The sequence below is a fragment of the Anomaloglossus baeobatrachus genome, chromosome 1, assembly GCF_048569485.1.
Source record: "Anomaloglossus baeobatrachus isolate aAnoBae1 chromosome 1, aAnoBae1.hap1, whole genome shotgun sequence".
In the NCBI taxonomy this organism is placed as follows: domain Eukaryota; kingdom Metazoa; phylum Chordata; class Amphibia; order Anura; family Aromobatidae; genus Anomaloglossus; species Anomaloglossus baeobatrachus.
The window spans coordinates 68,029,765-68,047,647 of NC_134353.1; the positions used below are offsets into that span (position 1 = coordinate 68,029,765).

General features: G+C 44.2%; 1 protein-coding gene across 1 annotated transcript in view; it reads left to right on the top strand.

Moving 5' to 3' along the window:
- RGS12 (regulator of G protein signaling 12) overlaps positions 1 to 9,071 on the top strand; it is a 313,463-nt gene extending 304,392 nt beyond the window's left edge. Inside the window, exon 18 of the mRNA XM_075346841.1 lies at positions 5,552 to 9,071. Coding sequence (XP_075202956.1) covers positions 5,552 to 5,895 — 344 coding nt within the window. The 3' untranslated portion in view covers positions 5,896 to 9,071. The remainder of the gene's footprint in view (positions 1 to 5,551) is intronic.
- Positions 9,072 to 17,883: the final 8,812 nt, after the last annotated feature.

Here is a 17,883-nt window from a genome sequence, read left to right on the forward strand (position 1 = left end):
GGGACTGCTTTTGGACGTCCCATGGTCCTGTGTCCCCCAATGAAACGATAGAGAAAGTAGGATTTTTGTGTACTCACCGTAAAATCTCTTTCTCTGAGTCTTCATTGGGGGACACAGCACCCACCCTGCTAGTTTTTTGGTTGTTTAATTGCATTTGCCTGCCTTTTTCAGCGGTCTTATGTTCATAGACCACTTGTTCGCACGGCTGCATTATTTTAGTTATAACTTGTTTTATGTATGGTGATTCTGGTACTCCTCCTACTGCTTGTGCACCAAACTGATCTGAGCCCGCCTCCGGCTCGGGGTGTATACTGCTAGGGAGGAGCTAACTTTTTATGTTTACTTAGTGTCAGCCTCCTAGTGACAGCAGCATAACCCATGGTCCTGTGTCCCCAATGAAGACTCAGAGAAAGAGATTTTACGGTGAGTACACAAAAATCCTACTTTCTGCCCCTACATCATGTTTCTCTCAGATGGGGGAGCAAAATGCTAGTGATGTATTCTCTTTACATATATCTATACTGGATAAAACTGGTATACTTTCATAATCCATGTCAGAATAGCTGTAAAATCAATTTTCAAAGCTTAAACGCCATCTGGATCCATCCAGCTTGCCTGATTAGCAGCTCCTCAGTGTCCCTCCTCCCTGCTGAGATCTCGCACTGTTTAGTGGAGGTGTCAGGCTGGGTGGGTGCGAGGAGATTTAATACACTTTGACCCATGAGTTCTTACCTGATTGTTGGACTAATAAAATGGACGTTATGTGGGAATTAAACAGTTGTTCTGACATGGATTATTTAATGTTCCCCACCCTCTTGAGATATAAGATCTATTATTTAATGTTTTACGTTTTCATTGTGAAATCTGATGACCGATCCTCTATAAAAAGGGTTTCTTGGTGATAACATGTATAACCCAGTTACAGAATAGTTGATAAATGTCTGATCTCTGGTGGTCCTGCCATTGGGAACCCCACAATTAATAGTCAAGGGGTCACGTCACCTGTTTCTCCTCACTGTAGTCAGGACTTGGTTGCGGAATTTGTCTGTGGGACTGACAGAGATAAGTTTGAATAGAACAGCAGCATTCATGAGTGAGAATGTCTCCCTATTCAACCCTATGACATTGAGTAAGAGGGGGGAGGATAGGTACATGCGTTCTAAGGACCTTAGTCCCAGATGTGATGAATGTCTGGCCACATATAAAGATGAACAATCTGCTGATCTGTAAACCTTCTGTGATGGAGCAGCTGTCACAAGGAGATTTTTGAAGGCATCGCCGACTGTCATGATCTGTGGAAACTACAGATTCTGGCACTCTGCCTGCTAACTTCTCTTAGGTCTGTGATCAGACACGGACATCGACCCACAAGCTTAGGCAGGCTAGCAAGAGAATCTCTGCTGGGCTGCTTGTTAGTCTCCTTTGATCACATGTCATTGGAAAGCCAATCATGTTCGCTTCCCCTCTCTATATGCTGGACTAGTTCAGTAACACCAGCTATAATGTCATGATGTGACTGGAGGATAGCGAGAGACAGGGGGCTCCTAAGCTGTCCTCACGCTAGGAGACCCTAGGCTATCCCTATTTTCAGGGTTACCTCTAATGGTGGAGATGCCTGAGTCCCATAAATGGATATTCTCCTGACCAGATCTAATCTATTACCCTCCAGGGAAGGTAGGTGCCGGAGAGTGATGGTAGCACAGATGAAGACAGGGGCAAACCAATACTCCGACACACTGCAAACTCAAACAGTAAGCGACTAAGGAGAAATCAAGAAGGTAGCAAGAAAAAGAGAATGGTCAATACAACAGCTGTTCACAGCAATAATGCACAGCTACAACACAACACTTTGCCAGACCAGTTTAGGTAAACTGTAGGTGGCATTAATGAAATAGTTCAGCCAGCATATATAATAAGGGAGAGAACATGATTGCTCTACCACAGCATGTGCTCAAAGGAGACTAACAAGCAGCCTAGAAGAGATTAGCTCTTGCTAGTCTCCCTAAGCCAGTGGGTCAGCACCTGCTTCTCTCTTCGCTCATTACAGAGCACAGAGAAGTTAGCAGGCATCCTGACGCCGCCATGACAGGTGGCGATACCTGCAAAAATCTCCTTGTGATAGTATCCATCCCTCTAATAGGGGCCTCTAGACCCTCAGGACCCTGTTTCTCTGGATGGAGACTGAAAACTCCTGACCAGGCACTCTTCATGGTTATCAGAGGCTGGTACCCAAGTCCTCACCTCGGGACCATAACCACATCAATGAGGCAAATTCCTGCAAGAGTGGCACATTGACCCGAAAGCAACAATTTTTGAAACTGGAAAATCTAATGACCCATCAGCTAGGACCGGAGACGGACACTAGGGAAGAGCGGTTCCAGAAGCCACATTTGTTTTTTTAACAGAGACCTGTGAAAAACGTGGATTTTGAAAGCCATAAGTGCCAGACGGAAAACTACAGGATTAATGACCGCAGTAACTCTATACAGACCAATAAACTAGGGTCCTAACTTTAATGAAGGTATTTTGAACGTAATGTTCTTGGTAGAAAATCACACCAGATCACCCACACACAGGTCCGGACCAGACACACATCTACAGTCAGCCACACTTTTTATATTTAGAACCCATGTCATGCAAATATTTCTGATCTGGTCGGCAGAATAACCAGGCACCTCCACCATTAGGGGTAAGCCTGAGGATAGGGATAGCCTAGGGTCCTCTAGTGTGAGGGACAGCATGGGAACCCCCTGTCCCTCACTATTCTGCAGTCACATTGTGACAGCAGCTTGCTAATTGATGCAATGCAGATTTGTCCTTTTGGCATGAACAACTTTTTGTAGTACCGCACCCAGCAACAATTGGGGAAAAATGCAATATCGGAGGCAGCTGTCTGCATTTGTCATGCTCATCACGGAAAGGCACAGATGGAGGTCAGAAAACAATGTAATTGGTCATTTTCTGCCATCCAAAATCCCTAGCTTTACCCCATATGCTCCATATGGACTGACACGAAGCAAGTGCCGTGACACATGTACTACTGTGTATCATACTGGCGGCTGGTGCGAAAAGGAAATAATTTAAGCAATTAGGACAAGGCAATTGGTGCTCGTTAAACACTGAATGAAGAACTTTATACTATTTCTGTCTGACAGACTCCAGTTATTGTGCGGGTCTGCGGGCAACAGCCCAAATCGCGTTTAACTTACCTGGAGTTTTTCCCAGGACTCTATTCTCTAAGGCTGAACAAATTGTGTATTGAATGCCACAGACGACATGTTGTGCCAGTTTATAACACGTCTTTATGCATACACACAACAATCCTGGAATGGGCAGCCATGACACATTGCCAATTATAAATAAAGGACAGGATGCGTCCAATATGTGAATTTGGTAACCAAACACTGCACAATCTGGAGTCACATTGAAGAGAGTTTGCAAACATAATTGATTTTTTTATTATTCTGCAATATGTCAAATATATTTTTGGATTTGTTTTACTTAACCCTAGAACGCATACCTGGGGCCTCGCAGGCCTGCTAGGTCATTTGTTTTCTATGGTAGGTTGAATTGCTTGCGCGTTCTAGGGTTAAAGAGTTAGTCATTAAACTTTGCAGCAACGTTGCCTCCTGATAGGATAGCTCATGGCTAGGAAGGTTATCAATATCAATACCCAAAGGTTTGTTTCGAAGCTCGCCCTCTTTTCATCAAAAAATACAAAATAATAGAGAAACTTATCTACTCACCCAAGGGTTATCTGACTCTCCGATCCACATTTTCAGGCAGAAAAGGATGGACAGATGATAAATCCAAAAACATGGTGAGACTTTAGGAAGGAAAAAATGGGAAGGAGAAGACGGGTGATGCGTTTCGAACCACCTGGGTTCCCAATTATAGCTAAGGTTAAGAACTATGAGATGAAGGAACCCAAGGTTTGGTGTTCGTACCAAGCACAGGCTTTAAAAAAAAAAACAAAACAAAGTTCGGTTCGGAGTTCGGAAGCTTTGTGCATGAACACAACTCGCATGAGCATTGCTATGCTCGTTACTCTCTGTGCTCAGCCCATTGCAAGCCGTTTGTAGTGTTTGAACAGCTCACACTTGGGGTAACAACAGCATGATCGGATGTCGTGTGCATACCAAAAAAAAATAGAAAAACCCCACCCTCCCCTGGAAGTGATCTGTTTGTCTGGCTGTATGTGAGCGGAGACCAGAACTGCCCAATTAGTGACTTCCATTGCGGTTCAGATCTACTTCAAGTCCCAAACCAAACTTTATCTAAAGGCCTGCTGAACCAACCGAACCGAACTTCCATGGGTCCGTTCATCTCTATTAAGAACCCATGCAGTTCGAAACGTGTTACCTTCTCATGTAATTTCATTACCCGCTTTTCCTTCCTATTATTTTTTTGCCTAAAGTCTCACCATAATTTTTATATTATTGGAATAAAGATTTAATTTTAATTCCTTGGGATTGCTTTATTTTTTTTTTCATCCTCCTTTCATATATAGACCATTTTCAGGTTCTCTATTGGAACAAAACCTTTATGAGTTGACATGGTAGGATTCTCTGATTTTATTCCATGTGTTTCATCTTCCACGATTCTAGGGAAGACATGGGAAATCTGAGCCTCGAGGGCTAAATTTCCAAACTGAAATCTTATAAGGGGGTGTGTAGGATATCTGACCTCCCACCAATGGTTACCGCTAAGAGAGAAGCAAAGATTCGGACACAAAATATAAAGCTAAATAGGGCAACATGTTGTGTTTATAGAAGATTGGTTAGTGGACACCTTTTAAGTGTAGACCATTCCCAGGAGCAAAAGAGGATTCCAAAAGCAAAGGCTGGTATATTTGGGTTCCTTGGACACCTCAACGTATTGAAGTTGGTAGTAGAATGGAATTAGCTTCAAATAGTGCTGTCTTCTTCCATAACATTAAGGTCAATTACTGTGTTAGGACTTGCACATACTACTCATGTACTCTATTGGGCAAGCCAAACCCTGGTGGCCAGTGTGGCCTCATTGTCTCCATGGACATTAGATCATTGTCCAATGGAAAATAATAGGATCTGTCTTTACGTAAGTGATCTGTCATTCTTCAATTTCGCATTTTTTGAGGGTAATCCATCAAGGGTGGCTGTGGAGAGACAACTCTTAATTTAGTTGAGTTGGTGAGACCCTCATATAGCTGGATGCTGGGGTTTTCTGAGACCAGACCACAGTGTAGTTATTGCCCTGAAATAATCATAAGTAATTATTCAACATTTTTTTTAGTTTTGGGGGGTTTTGTTTTGCAGTTCTGGAATCTTAAACTTATATCCACCTGGAACAATTTTTGCAACGTTCTCAAAGTTTCTCCTAAAATAGGCCATGTGAATAATTATGGATTTCCGTAATGCACTGGTATAGATAGAAGTCCGTGTGAGATTGAGAATCTCAGATTTTTCTTAGCCCCAAAAAATTGATTTCCAGAAGGAAACCTAAAAATGATGAAGGACCTATTCACACTAAAACTAATCATCACTGGTTTTATTTTTGTCTCCCATTTCAGGTAACAAGGATAGAAAGAAAAAGCTGTCTCGAAGCACAGAGAGTTTTTGGGAGCATTCACCAGACATAAAGGACAAACCAATCATCAGATGCAACAGTTCAGCTCATCGCCCCCAAGCCGGTAGAGTCATCGATGTGGATGGAGTCAAACGCACCCCGAGAAATCACGACTCCAGGGAAGACTTGGGAAATCTGAGCTTCGAGGGCTACATTTCCGAACTGAAATCTTGCAAGGGACGAATGAGGACGGGGGTGTGCAGGACATCTGACCTCCCACCAATGGTTACCGCGAAGAGCGAGAGAAGCAAAGATTCGGACACAAAATATAAAGCTACTTTTGTATAAATAGGGAGCCGGTGCCTATCCGGAGGTTGGCTACATCTGGTGCAGAGACCATGGCCCCAACTATGTACCGGGTTCCTGAGGGTGCCCAATGATCCCTCTGCTACAGAGACAGACATTAGTATTACAAATGGTACATTAATTGGAGGGGTTATTTAACAGATTTTGCAACCGGAAGATTGGTTACACCCCTGAAAGAGACACTGCCATAAGAATGGACATATCTCTCTTCTTTTCATGTTTTTCCAAGGCGGTTAAGGTCCCTGATTGAGAACCTTTCCTCTTATCTATTATTTTAATTTGTGGATGTTTGTGTTTGCTATTTATTTTGCCAATTGTTTTTTGGGGAGATTCATATGAATGGACATTAAACATGGTACAACAATAAAAACTGTAGAGACAAGGATTGCAAATAGGGTCTTATCCAAGATACAGTACAACCATAATGCAAAATTGTGCTCACCTGGTGCAGCTTTGTAAGACTCAACCACTGATAAGCTTATAAACGGCTGCACCAACCCCACGTAAAGTCAGCATCAGTTGGAGAGGAAGGGCTTAATCCTGAGCTGCCAATGGAATGAAGACAGAAGAGAAAAAAAAAATGAAGACAAAAGAAAAATTCCTGGATTGTGGTCTATTAGACTACGCGTTTCGCAGGGCTCACACGCCTTCATCAGGACCATCACATTGGAAAAACAATTAGAGGTATATAGATATATCAGAGAGAGACATAGATATATATTTCTGCTGTCCAAAAAAAGGCACATATACAACAATCAACAAAAAGTCATTTGAACAGATAGTAGACATCACATAATATAAAGTATTACACAACAATTTAAGAAAAAAAATTATCATAACAAACATCCTTTGTAAATAAAACTGGAGTATCAAGAGTAAAGATTGGCATTTAATACTTTATATTATGTGATGTTGCCTATCCCGTCATATGACTTTCTGGTGACCGTTGTAGATGCGCCTTTTCTTCAACGGCAGCTCTATTTTCCAATGTGATTGTCCTGATGGAGTCTGAGCACTGCGAAACGCGTTGACTAATAAATCATAATTCAGGAATTTCTCTTCTATCTTCATTTAATCGATAACGCAACATTAACCCCTTCCTCTCCAAACTTAGAGGCTTCTAAACTCTTATACACATTAAGCTAATGTCGGACGAACCAATTGATATTGACGGGTTTCGCCAACAGTCTAATGATGCATAGAAACCCCGGATAATTTATTGCTGGGGAAAATTATGATCCAACATGTCCAGTATTGGACTGTTGATCATATTGTCTCCTGTCGATAAGTAACAACCATAGAGAAGATTGAAGTGTTTGGCCAAATAAGCGCTCCTGTGTATGAGAGTCAATTTAGATGGCCCTAATCTGTATGATGGGCTTAATGAAAGGGTGCTAGGTAATTTGGCAAACTCTCGTCATAAATTAGTATTCTACTCCATGTTCACATCCATATACAGTACCTATCTATTCGGCTCGGTAGTAATTGAGTTGTTGCACTATAGATATTCTGTGTAATTTAAAGGGAAGTTATTCCCCTATAAGCTGCGGCCACCATCAGTCAACCTTTATATACAGCATTCTAGAATAATGTATATAAGAGCCCAGGCCGCTCTGTATAATGTAAAAAAAACCACTTTTATTATACTCACCTGTGGGGCGGTCGGGTTTGATGGGTGTCGCTGCTCAGTCCGGCGCCACCTCTGTTCCTTCCATTGGTATTGTCCTTTCTAGCTGTGTATGGATGACACTTCCTATGTCATCCACACAGAGGCCTCCATTGTGCTACTGCACGCACTCACTTTGATCTACTCTGCTGAGGGCAGTACAAAGTACTGTAATGCGCATGCGCGGGGGAAGGTCAAAGACCGCCCGCACATGCGCATTGCAATCCTTTGATCTGCCCTCAGCAGGGCAGAAAGAAGTGCGCATGTGCGAACGCAATGGAGGACACTGTGTGGATGACGTAGGACGCATCATCCACATGGAGCTGGGAAGGAGGACGGCGACTGCACAGGATACAGGAGGCACCGGACTCAACACCAGCAACGCCCATTGGGCCCAACTGCCCTCAGGAGCGTATAATAAAGGTCTTTTTTATATTCTACGGAGCAAACTAGGCTCTTATATACAGTATTTTAGCATGCTGTATATAAGGGCTTACTGTTAATGGCTTCAGCTTATAGGGGACAAACCTGGTGACAGATTCCCTTTAAGGAAGAGGGTGTCCATCTTGAATGGAAAAGTTTCCCACACATAAACTGATTACAGGGTGTTCAGTTCTCCTGCAGCGCCACCACAGGGGAAATGAAGCATTACACAATTTTTCTTGGAATCAAGTCAATTCATGTAATGCATAGACACGAGGGGTCCTCCAGGGAGACATTCTGTTCTCTAGATGAGTCCTGAATGGCGGACATATCTCGACTTACCTCTTTTGCTATTGATTTATTAATTAGGAGTTAAACTCTAAAATAAAATAAAAAAAATACCCTTTATTGACTTAACGTGGGAAAATACCTGCGTTAAAATTTCCATATATGGACAATTTTAATCGGTAATGCACTGCTAAAACTTGCCCAAAACATGATACTGTTGGCCGAACGTTCAGTAGACCACCATGTCTCCTGACTCGCCCATAAACTGGAACGTTTATGCTCTGCTGACCGTCCATATATTTTCTGCAGTAGGAACAGAAAGTCAGTGCCAGGCTCCCCTGAATACACAAGGGTCGGTGTTGAAATGGCAACGACCATTTCCTTCCTTCCCAAGCCATCATCTGTTCTGGGACATTCAGGAGACCTCAATCCACATCAGATTATCGTCCATATCTGTCGAAATACATAAGTTCATCTGACTTTCATTTAATGTTTATGGGGTTCTTAAAGCCAGATCTTATCATGGTCTAGAGGAAAATGTTGACAACGTCTGTAGCGATGAGCTATTCTTCTACGTTCATCGCCATATAAAGGTGTAAAGTGGGATGTCTATATTTTATGCGCGATGCTTGAAGGAGATGAATGCACTTTCCGTCTTGTCACTGTTTCTTTTATTATTGTCATTATGAAAATTGTCTTTTTTGCATTTCATACAAGTAAAATATATCTTTGTACCGTGTTAGCCAGTAGAGATAAAAAAAATTGTTTAAAAGAACAGAGAGTCCTCAGTGGTTGATACCTTTTAATGGCTAACTGAAAAGATGGTAATAATTGCAAGCTTTCGAGACTACTCAGGTCTCTTCATCAGGCATGGTATAACACAAAATCTGAAGAGTCACATATTTATACACAACAGGACTTAGAATAGTGCAGTAAAAAAAAAAAAAAAAAAAAAAGAACAAGTTATATGAAACAGAACTATCTCTATGGCAGGGGGGCAAACTGTTGTGGGGCCATAAATACTGCTGCAGTTCAGTGTGAAAGTTTTATTGTCTTTTGATACAAGTAAAATATATCTTTGTACCGTGTTAGCCAGTAGAGATAAAAAAATTTGTTTAAAAGAACAGAGAGTCCTCAGTGGTTGATACCTTTTAATGTTCCATAAAGATGCGGTACATTCTGGTATCCTCCATTTTGATACAAGTAAAATATATCTTTGTACCGTGTTAGCCAGTAGAGATAAAAAAATTGTTTAAAAGAACAGAGAGTCCTCAGTGGTTGATACCTTTTAAAAGGTATCAACCACTGAGGACTCTCTGTTCTTTTAAACAATTTTTTTATTGTCTTTTGATAAGGGTCTGGTCCAGGGCTGGGACACGCTCGGATGGTCAGAGGAGCACATCTTTTAACTGATGTAAAAAGACATGAATCCATGAGACACATTCATTCCTTCTCTGAATGTGTCAAAGGTCATCATAAGTTTGTACTCCCATAGTCTCCTATCTCTCTGGGACTTGAAGTTTCCTTTCAATACCAGCAATTATACACAACAGGACTTAGAATAGTGCAGTAAAAAAAAAAAAAAAAAAGAACAAGTTATATGAAACAGAACTATCTCTATGGCAGGGGGCAAACTGTTGTGGGGCCATAAAATTGCTGGTATTGAAAGGAAACTTCAAGTCCCAGAGAGATAGGAGACTATGGGAGTACAAACTTATGATGACCTTTGACACATTCAGAGAAGGAATGAATGTGTCTCATGGATTCATGTCTTTTTACATCAGTTAAAAGATGTGCTCCTCTGACCATCCGAGCGTGTCCCAGCCCTGGACCAGACCCTTATCAAAAGACAATAAAACTTTCACACTGAACTGCAGCAGTATTTATGGCCCCACAACAGTTTGCCCCCTGCCATAGAGATAGTTCTGTTTCATATAACTTGTTCTTTTTTTTTTTTTTTTTTTTACTGCACTATTCTAAGTCCTGTTGTGTATAAATATGTGACTCTTCAGATTTTGTGTTATACCATGCCTGATGAAGAGACCTGAGTAGTCTCGAAAGCTTGCAATTATTACCATCTTTTCAGTTAGCCATTAAAAGGTATCAACCACTGAGGACTCTCTGTTCTTTTAAACAATTTTTTTGCATTTCATAGAAAGATTAAATCTTTTATCCATGACGTCTGTGACGATAACAACCAGCAGCAGCGGGGGAAAGTCACTTAAATTATTCTGTGCTGTAATTTAGCTGCTTCTGTCAGGCTTGTCATGATGCTGTCGCTAAAAACTCAATAGTATCTGAAAATAAAGATATTTTTATATACCATAAACATGGTCTTTCGGGGAGTGACATAAGACATGGAGTTAAGGTACTGGAGACAGGTCACCCTCTGGAGACACCTAGAAGATTGCAAGCTACATTTACCGGCTTTTCCATACCAATACAGCGTATTATGGTCATGACAATCGTAGTAATTGTAATGCAAGTCATGGACAATGCCATAGAGTTCCAGCATTATGTACTATTGGGACCTCAGGGGGTCTCCCTCAGGGTCTCTGAGGAGGATTCCAAATCAGAACTGCGCAGATGAATCAGGAGAAATGACCACACAGAGACGTGTCTCTAGCCGGGAGAAGCTCAATGCTCTTCTGACCCTTGTATTCAAAACATAGCATATATATATACAGCTTATTCAGTACATCCACGTTATCTATTAACCAACCAGCTAGCCTGGGCATAGTTCATTCCTTGTTTAAACAGTCTTAGCAACATTCATTAGCAAAACATTCAAGTGTGTTTTAGACATAGATGAGAGTCTATGAATAGAACAATGTCAGTTACTTATTTGAAACTACAAATAAGCATTCTTCTATGAATAGAAGAATGTTAGTTACCTATCTGAAACCACAGATAAGTATCTTTTCTATTCATGAATGTCAGTTACTTATTCATGAACTAAAACTTAATCTACTTGGCCCTAAGCATAATTTGTTTTGGTTATACATTCCGTTAATATTTCAATTAGGTATATGTGGAGAAGCAATACATAAAACATTCAAAGGACAGATTATTTTATTATTATACTGGACAAACGATTCATAGCCTAGGCCTTCACAGTACTTTTATGTCTTTAGACTCAAGCTCCTTTGCAACATTTAGCCTAGCATTAGTTAGTATAAAATTATGGTAGTGGTGAGAAGCGAGGTACCAGAAAGTAACATTGGTACTGCTAGCTGATCACTGTCCTAAGATATCCCATGACTCCTGGGCCTTGGATGGGTTTGGAGCATTCCCAAACAGGGAACCGGATTGGATGATCTCCTGTCATTGGGTGCATAAATGATTATTTTTTATATCTGCTACCATACAGTACCAACGACTGCCATTTTTTCTGGTTTGTATTAAGGGGTCCCATACACAGGCTCCTCTGGGGTGTCTTTAGGCTGCTCTGCATTATTACCCTAATAGTGACGCCCCCTTGGAAAGGCCATAAAAATTATCACTAAGTAAAAAGGCCCATATCTCTGGAATCGCATGATGGATTAAAAAAAATAAAATAAAATTGGAAAACTCCAGGGAACAGTGGGTATAAAATATAACCAAAAACTAATCAGTTTTCACCTGTTGACTGCTCCTATTTGTGTCTCTGAAAATATTTGCAGCTATGCAGTATCTGGTTCCTATTATGCTTAAGGTTTCTGCTTGTAAAACTAAATTTGTGAAGACCATATGGACATTTTCACTTTCCGTTATTAAAAACCAAAGGGGTTTTCCAGGTTTAGAAAAACTGTTTTCTTCCAGAAATGTTCCATACTTGTTCATGGGTTACTGTTAGTGATGAGTGAGCATGCTCGGCACTGGTCAATACTCCATCGAGCATCAGTGTGTTCGGCCCACTCGTTACTCAGCCAAGTATTGTGAGTTCTCCAGTTCCCGCCCTGCATGTTTCGCGGCTGTTAGACAACCAATCAACATGTGGGGATTGCCATACACCGTAATGCCAAGACCACCACCTCTTCTTCATAGTTAGTGCTGTATCTCCAACTGGTCTCCCAGAATTAACATTTGTGGGGACTAGTTATGATGAGTGAACCCAAAGTTTGGTTCCCAAAGATTTCGGGTTCAGAGTTCGGCTGATTTATGTATGAACACCACTCGCCTGAGCATCACTCTGCTTGGGTACTCTCGGTGCTCGGCTCAGTGGGAGCAGCATGCAGTGTTTCATCGGCTCACACTGGGGGATAACAACAGCGTGATCGGATGTAGTGTGCACCCCCCCAAAACAAAAATGGAAAACCGCTCCCCTCTTTGCCTCCGGAAGTGATGTTTATAGCTGGCTGCATGTGGGCGGAAACCCGAACTGCTCAATTAGTGACTTCCATTGGGGTTCAGGTCAAGTCCGGGTCCCAAATCAAACTTAATTTAAAGTTCGGCTGACCCCACCAAACCGAATTTCCACAAGTCTGCTCATCTCTAGTGATGAGCGAGGACTACCATGCTCGGGTGCTCGGTACTTGAAACGAGCAGGTTGAACGCTCTGACGGGCTCGACTTGAGTATCAAGTATCATGGAAGTCAATGGTAAACTCAAGCATTGTTCCGGAAGATCTTCTGGAAAAATGTTCCGAGTTACCAACGACTTCCATTATACTAGGGTACTCATGTCGAGCCCGTCAGAGCGTCCAACCTGCTCATTTCAAGTACCGAGCTCCTGAGAATGTTAGTGCTCGTGTCGCGGGTGGAGGGGTTGGGAACGCCGCTCGCCTGGAACCGGTAGCGCTCGGGTCCGGTGCTTCTGCTCCTCGGTGGCTCGAGCACGGGGCCGGACCCGGGGGCTCGAGCAGCGCCTCCTCGCCCACGAGTGAAAAGGGGGAGGTTTGTGGTTGGATGTTTAGGGATGTCGGTCGTGACGCCACCCACGGGTTGTGGTGATGGTGGGCACCACCGCTGCTGGTGACAGGGTATCCCGGGAGCGATGGCAGAGAGCAGCTGAGGTGTTGACCCCTCCGTGGGTAGGGGCTGTTGGTCCCGGGGCCTCGGTTGGGGAATAGGGAGGAGATATAGGTGCAGGTGCCGAGGCGGGGAGGCAGCGTGGGCACGGGTGCAACATTGCGGTGCAGCGCGGTGCCGGATGGCACTGTTGTACTCACTCAGACACAGAAGGACAGAGTCTCTGGTAAACCAAATGGCTGGATGGACGGGGCCCACAGCCGGCTGCGGTGTTCTCACTCTCCCCGGACGGGTTGATGGTGGCTGTCATTTTCCTGCACCTGTGTAAGTGTGTTTGACTCCTATGGCTTCCCATGGGTAGTCCGCTCCCCGGTGTGTACATGTCGGGAGAGCCCGTTTTGCCCGCAGGTCCTGGCCCTTGGATCTCTGGCCCTTGGCGGTGGCACTTATCCGGACGGGTTGGGCTGTTGCCTTCTGACGGGACTTAGGTGGGAATGAAGCCCTGAGGTCTAGACCGCAATCAGAGAATTTGACCTTTTCGGCGGCTCCTAGCCTAGTCTGGGTCTGAGTACCCTGCCTTGGTGCTTGGCTTCAATCTGCTCCCCGGTTCGGTACCGGTGGGCCACCGCCCGACCCCGGTCCTACGGTTCCGCTGACCTACACCACCTCCTGCAGACGGCCACCACCGTCTGCCGACCTTGCTGATCGTGCTTGGGCTCCAACCCAGACACCGACAGTCTTTTACTCCTCTCACTTCCACTGTCTACTACAATCTACTGTCCTTTTCCCGCCTACAGGCCTGTGAACTCATCGGTGGGTGGGGTCAACCACCTGACTCCGCCCCACCTGGTGTGGACATCAAGCCTGGAGGGTGGCAACAAGGATTTTTGGTTGACTGGTGTCACCTACCCAGCGGAAGGGGTGGGGGGGGTGATGTTAGTGTACTGTGACCCCTGGGGGTCCAGGGCATCACACTCGCTCATCACTAATGGGGACATAACGTTGATCCCAAGAGACCAGCAGGGTAACATAGCACTATTCCTGTTCCAAGAGTTGAGTATCTATTTTCTTTTTTACCTCATTGGTCCTTATAATAAGAGAACCCATATGTGACTGCAATCTCTGCACCCCCTGTAGCTATGCTGTTCAGTAAGGGAAGCTCTGTGGTGACAACAGGATCACTTGAGCCGTAATGTTTGCATGACAGAGCCCCTTAGAAATGAGCGTCTCTGTGTACGAAGTTCACCTGCGATCTGTTCTGAGTCTGCAATTATCTGGAGCAGAGTTTATTGGAATAATGGAAAATGTGAGGCAGCTGCGTGCTGTTTTGTATGAGAGCGATGACAGTAATGGGGCTGATGACGCTATTGTTGAACGATAATGAGTATAAAAATATTTGGGAGGAGGAACACGATCAATCTTCCTGAAAATCCTATTCAGATTCCTCACAATACCAGAATGTTTCACATCATTCGCTGCTGCATTCCCGATATAGAGAGACGACAGCATTATCTATCCAGCATTGTACATTACATTAGCATTGTAAGACCTGAAGCACGCTCATGGAATAACTGATACCACGAGCCGACCATCTGCTACAGATACTCCGACATGTTCCTTGTGGTCCTCCTAGGACCCTGATATAAAGCATCCAGGGGAGACCCAACCGGTGTCTTTCCTGCATTTCCATACACAGATTGCCTGAAAGGGAACCTGTCAGGTCCCATATGCGCTCTAACCTACAAGCAGGGTTATGTGTGGCCTAGTTACCCCCTTCCTACCCATCCCTGTGTTGTAATATTGTGTAAAATGAATTTATAACTTACATGTTCCGTATGTAGAAGAGCAGAGGGACTAGTCCACAGGGCGTCACTTCGCCCCGTTTAGTTTTCCCTCTTTCCATGGTATCACGCCCCTGTGGGCGTAATACCATGGATTTACATGAGTGACGTCACTGTCAGCTCCTGGAATCCCGTGCATGCACGTTTCTCATTCGCGCAGCCGTCTTAGCCGGGTGTTTACTTTTTCGGCTTTAGACGTGCACTGCGCATGGTCGGAGGTGCAGGAGTCTTCAGATCATGCGCAATGCGCTTGTGAAGTCGACTAGCGTACACCCGGCTCAGAAGCCCGCACGCGCGGGATTCTCGGAGCTGACAGTGATGTCGCTCATGTAAATCCATGGTATCACGCCCACAGGGGCACGATACCACAGATAGAGGGCAAGCTAGATGGGGTGGAGCAACGCCCTGGGGACTAGACCCTCTGCTCATTTACATATGGAACATGTAAGTTATAAAAAATTTTTATAAATTTATTTTACACAGTAGTACAACTCAGGGATGGGAAGGAAGGGGTTTTCCATCCAGTGGCAGGGAAGGTTTTAAATGGTGTCATCATAGGCCATACAATGCTCATGGGGTGAGCAAGGGGTTAGTGGATCCACTGGACCAAAGGCACCGATCACTGGCTTGTAGGAGCGAACTAGAATGGCTACCAAGACTTCGCTAAAGCTACAGGACACGGCGATAGTCACACATGCTGGTAGGTGGTTGACAGAGGCTAGCCCCAGGGGATTAATGGTACCTCAGCAGCTGGCACCACGGACACAAACAGTCTCTGATTGTAGAAGCAGCAGCAGTGACTCTCGTAGGAGCAAGCCGATGTGAATAACTGCAGCAGAGAATTTCGTAGGAGCAGCCGGTGTGGATAGTTGCAGCAGCGGATCTCGTGGGAGCAGCCGGTAGGGATAGTTGCGGCAGCAGCAGTGGATATTGTAGGAGAGGCCGGTGTGGATAGTTGCAACAGGAGCAGCAAATATCGTATTAGCAGCTGGTGTAGATTGTTTCGGAAGCAGCAGTGGATCGCTGAGGAGCAGCCAGTGTGGATAGTTGCGGCAGCAGCAGCGAACTTGACATGCACTGAAACATCAACTACAAACAGCACAGTAACTGCAGCAGCTGCACAAAGTGACCTGAGAACTAGCAACGTATAAAACACGTTGCCCAGGCACCTCCCTAAAGGAGAGTGTGCCTTAAGTGCCTGATGCCTCTTGGCAATAGGCTGAGAGGTGCTTCCGGGTCAGGGCATACTGAGCACTTCCAGGAGGCCTGTGCAGCGTGCACAGGACCAGGGAGATAGCAGGGACCAGGGATGGAGCAGTCACCGCGGGGCAGCCGGTAAGGTGAGAGTGCCGGCGTCCCTGCCGGGGGATGGGAGCAGGGTAGTACGGGGATGTCGGCACATGCATTACAGATGGCTCAAGTCCAACATAGAGGGAGTTATTCTTGTAAGGAGGCTCTCCTTTCAGCATCATCGAGGAGGACTCGAAAGAAGCCTCCCATGATGTCCACAAATATTGCGCAAAATAGTTTTTTCATACATCAAACGGTTAATCAACACAGTTGTCTTCCAGTATTATTTATACCAACTGGTATCTTGAACACCCTCTGGTATTTATACCAGTACAGATGGTGGGCGACAAGCAGTGAAGCTTTCTGTGATGCAGTATCATTAGGATAACGTGGGCTTTACATAGGAGAAGAGGGATGTTCATTTTCATATAGAAATTTAAATGAAAAGTTAGAATTTATTTCTTATTTTTTATTTTTTTTTTTTTGCTATTCCACAGTGGCATACAAAGATTGGAGACCGCCATTGCATGAGTCTCTGGCTGCAGTAGGGCTCACAATCTAATGTCCCTCTTAAACCAGGAAAACAATTAATCTATTAGTATTTTTGGGGACTGATAGCCCTGAAAGGGAACCTGTCAGCAAACATGGGAAGCATGAATCAGAAACTCCTCTGTTACGGCAGCCGTTTACGGTTTCCTTTGAATTGCTGAGGTGGTATAGAGAGGAGAAGCATTAAAAAGCTGGTCGGGGACATGTGTCTCGGATGACTAGTCCAACACTGCTCTCTGTCGTCTTTTTTCAGCCTTGCTCCCATAGACTGATCAGTCACTTCCTACACATATACACTACTCATAAAAGGTTTGGGAAATTTGCCTTTTGGGTGACATTTATGTAAAACATAAAAGGTTCCCGCTACAGTGATATTTTATCATGAAAGTAGGGCATTTAATTAGAAGTATGCAATGGTGATTTTTTTCATCCTCAAACCATTTCTAGAAACAAAAACCAACAACAGTGGGGTGCACACACCCCTCCCAAAATGTCAGTGCCTCAATAACTTGTCATGTGGCTTTGAACATCAATTACAGCTGACAACGACGCCTCCTGCTGGTCACTAGTGGAGCTATTGTCTGTGGAGGCGGCATCCCACTTATCTTGAAGGGCGGCCCTCGGGTCATTGAGGTTCTGGGGTACAGAGTTATGGCCTCTACACGGCAACCCAGCTGATTCCATATGTTTTCTATGGGATTCAGGTTTGGGGAAAGTGTAGGCCACTTCATCTGAGGTCCCCCAGTCTCCAGCAGCCGTTCCCTAATAATGCGACCTCGATGAGCTGGAGCATTGTCGTCCATGAAGATGAGATTAGGCTGGTGTTGTTCATGCAGAGACACAATGACTGGACTAATAATGTTATTCCAGTAGTAGGAGCTGTCATTTTTTTTGCCATTCACACAGTGTTGGGCCGTTCTGTATTGACTAGACACACCGTCCCCCACAACACCACCACCACCAA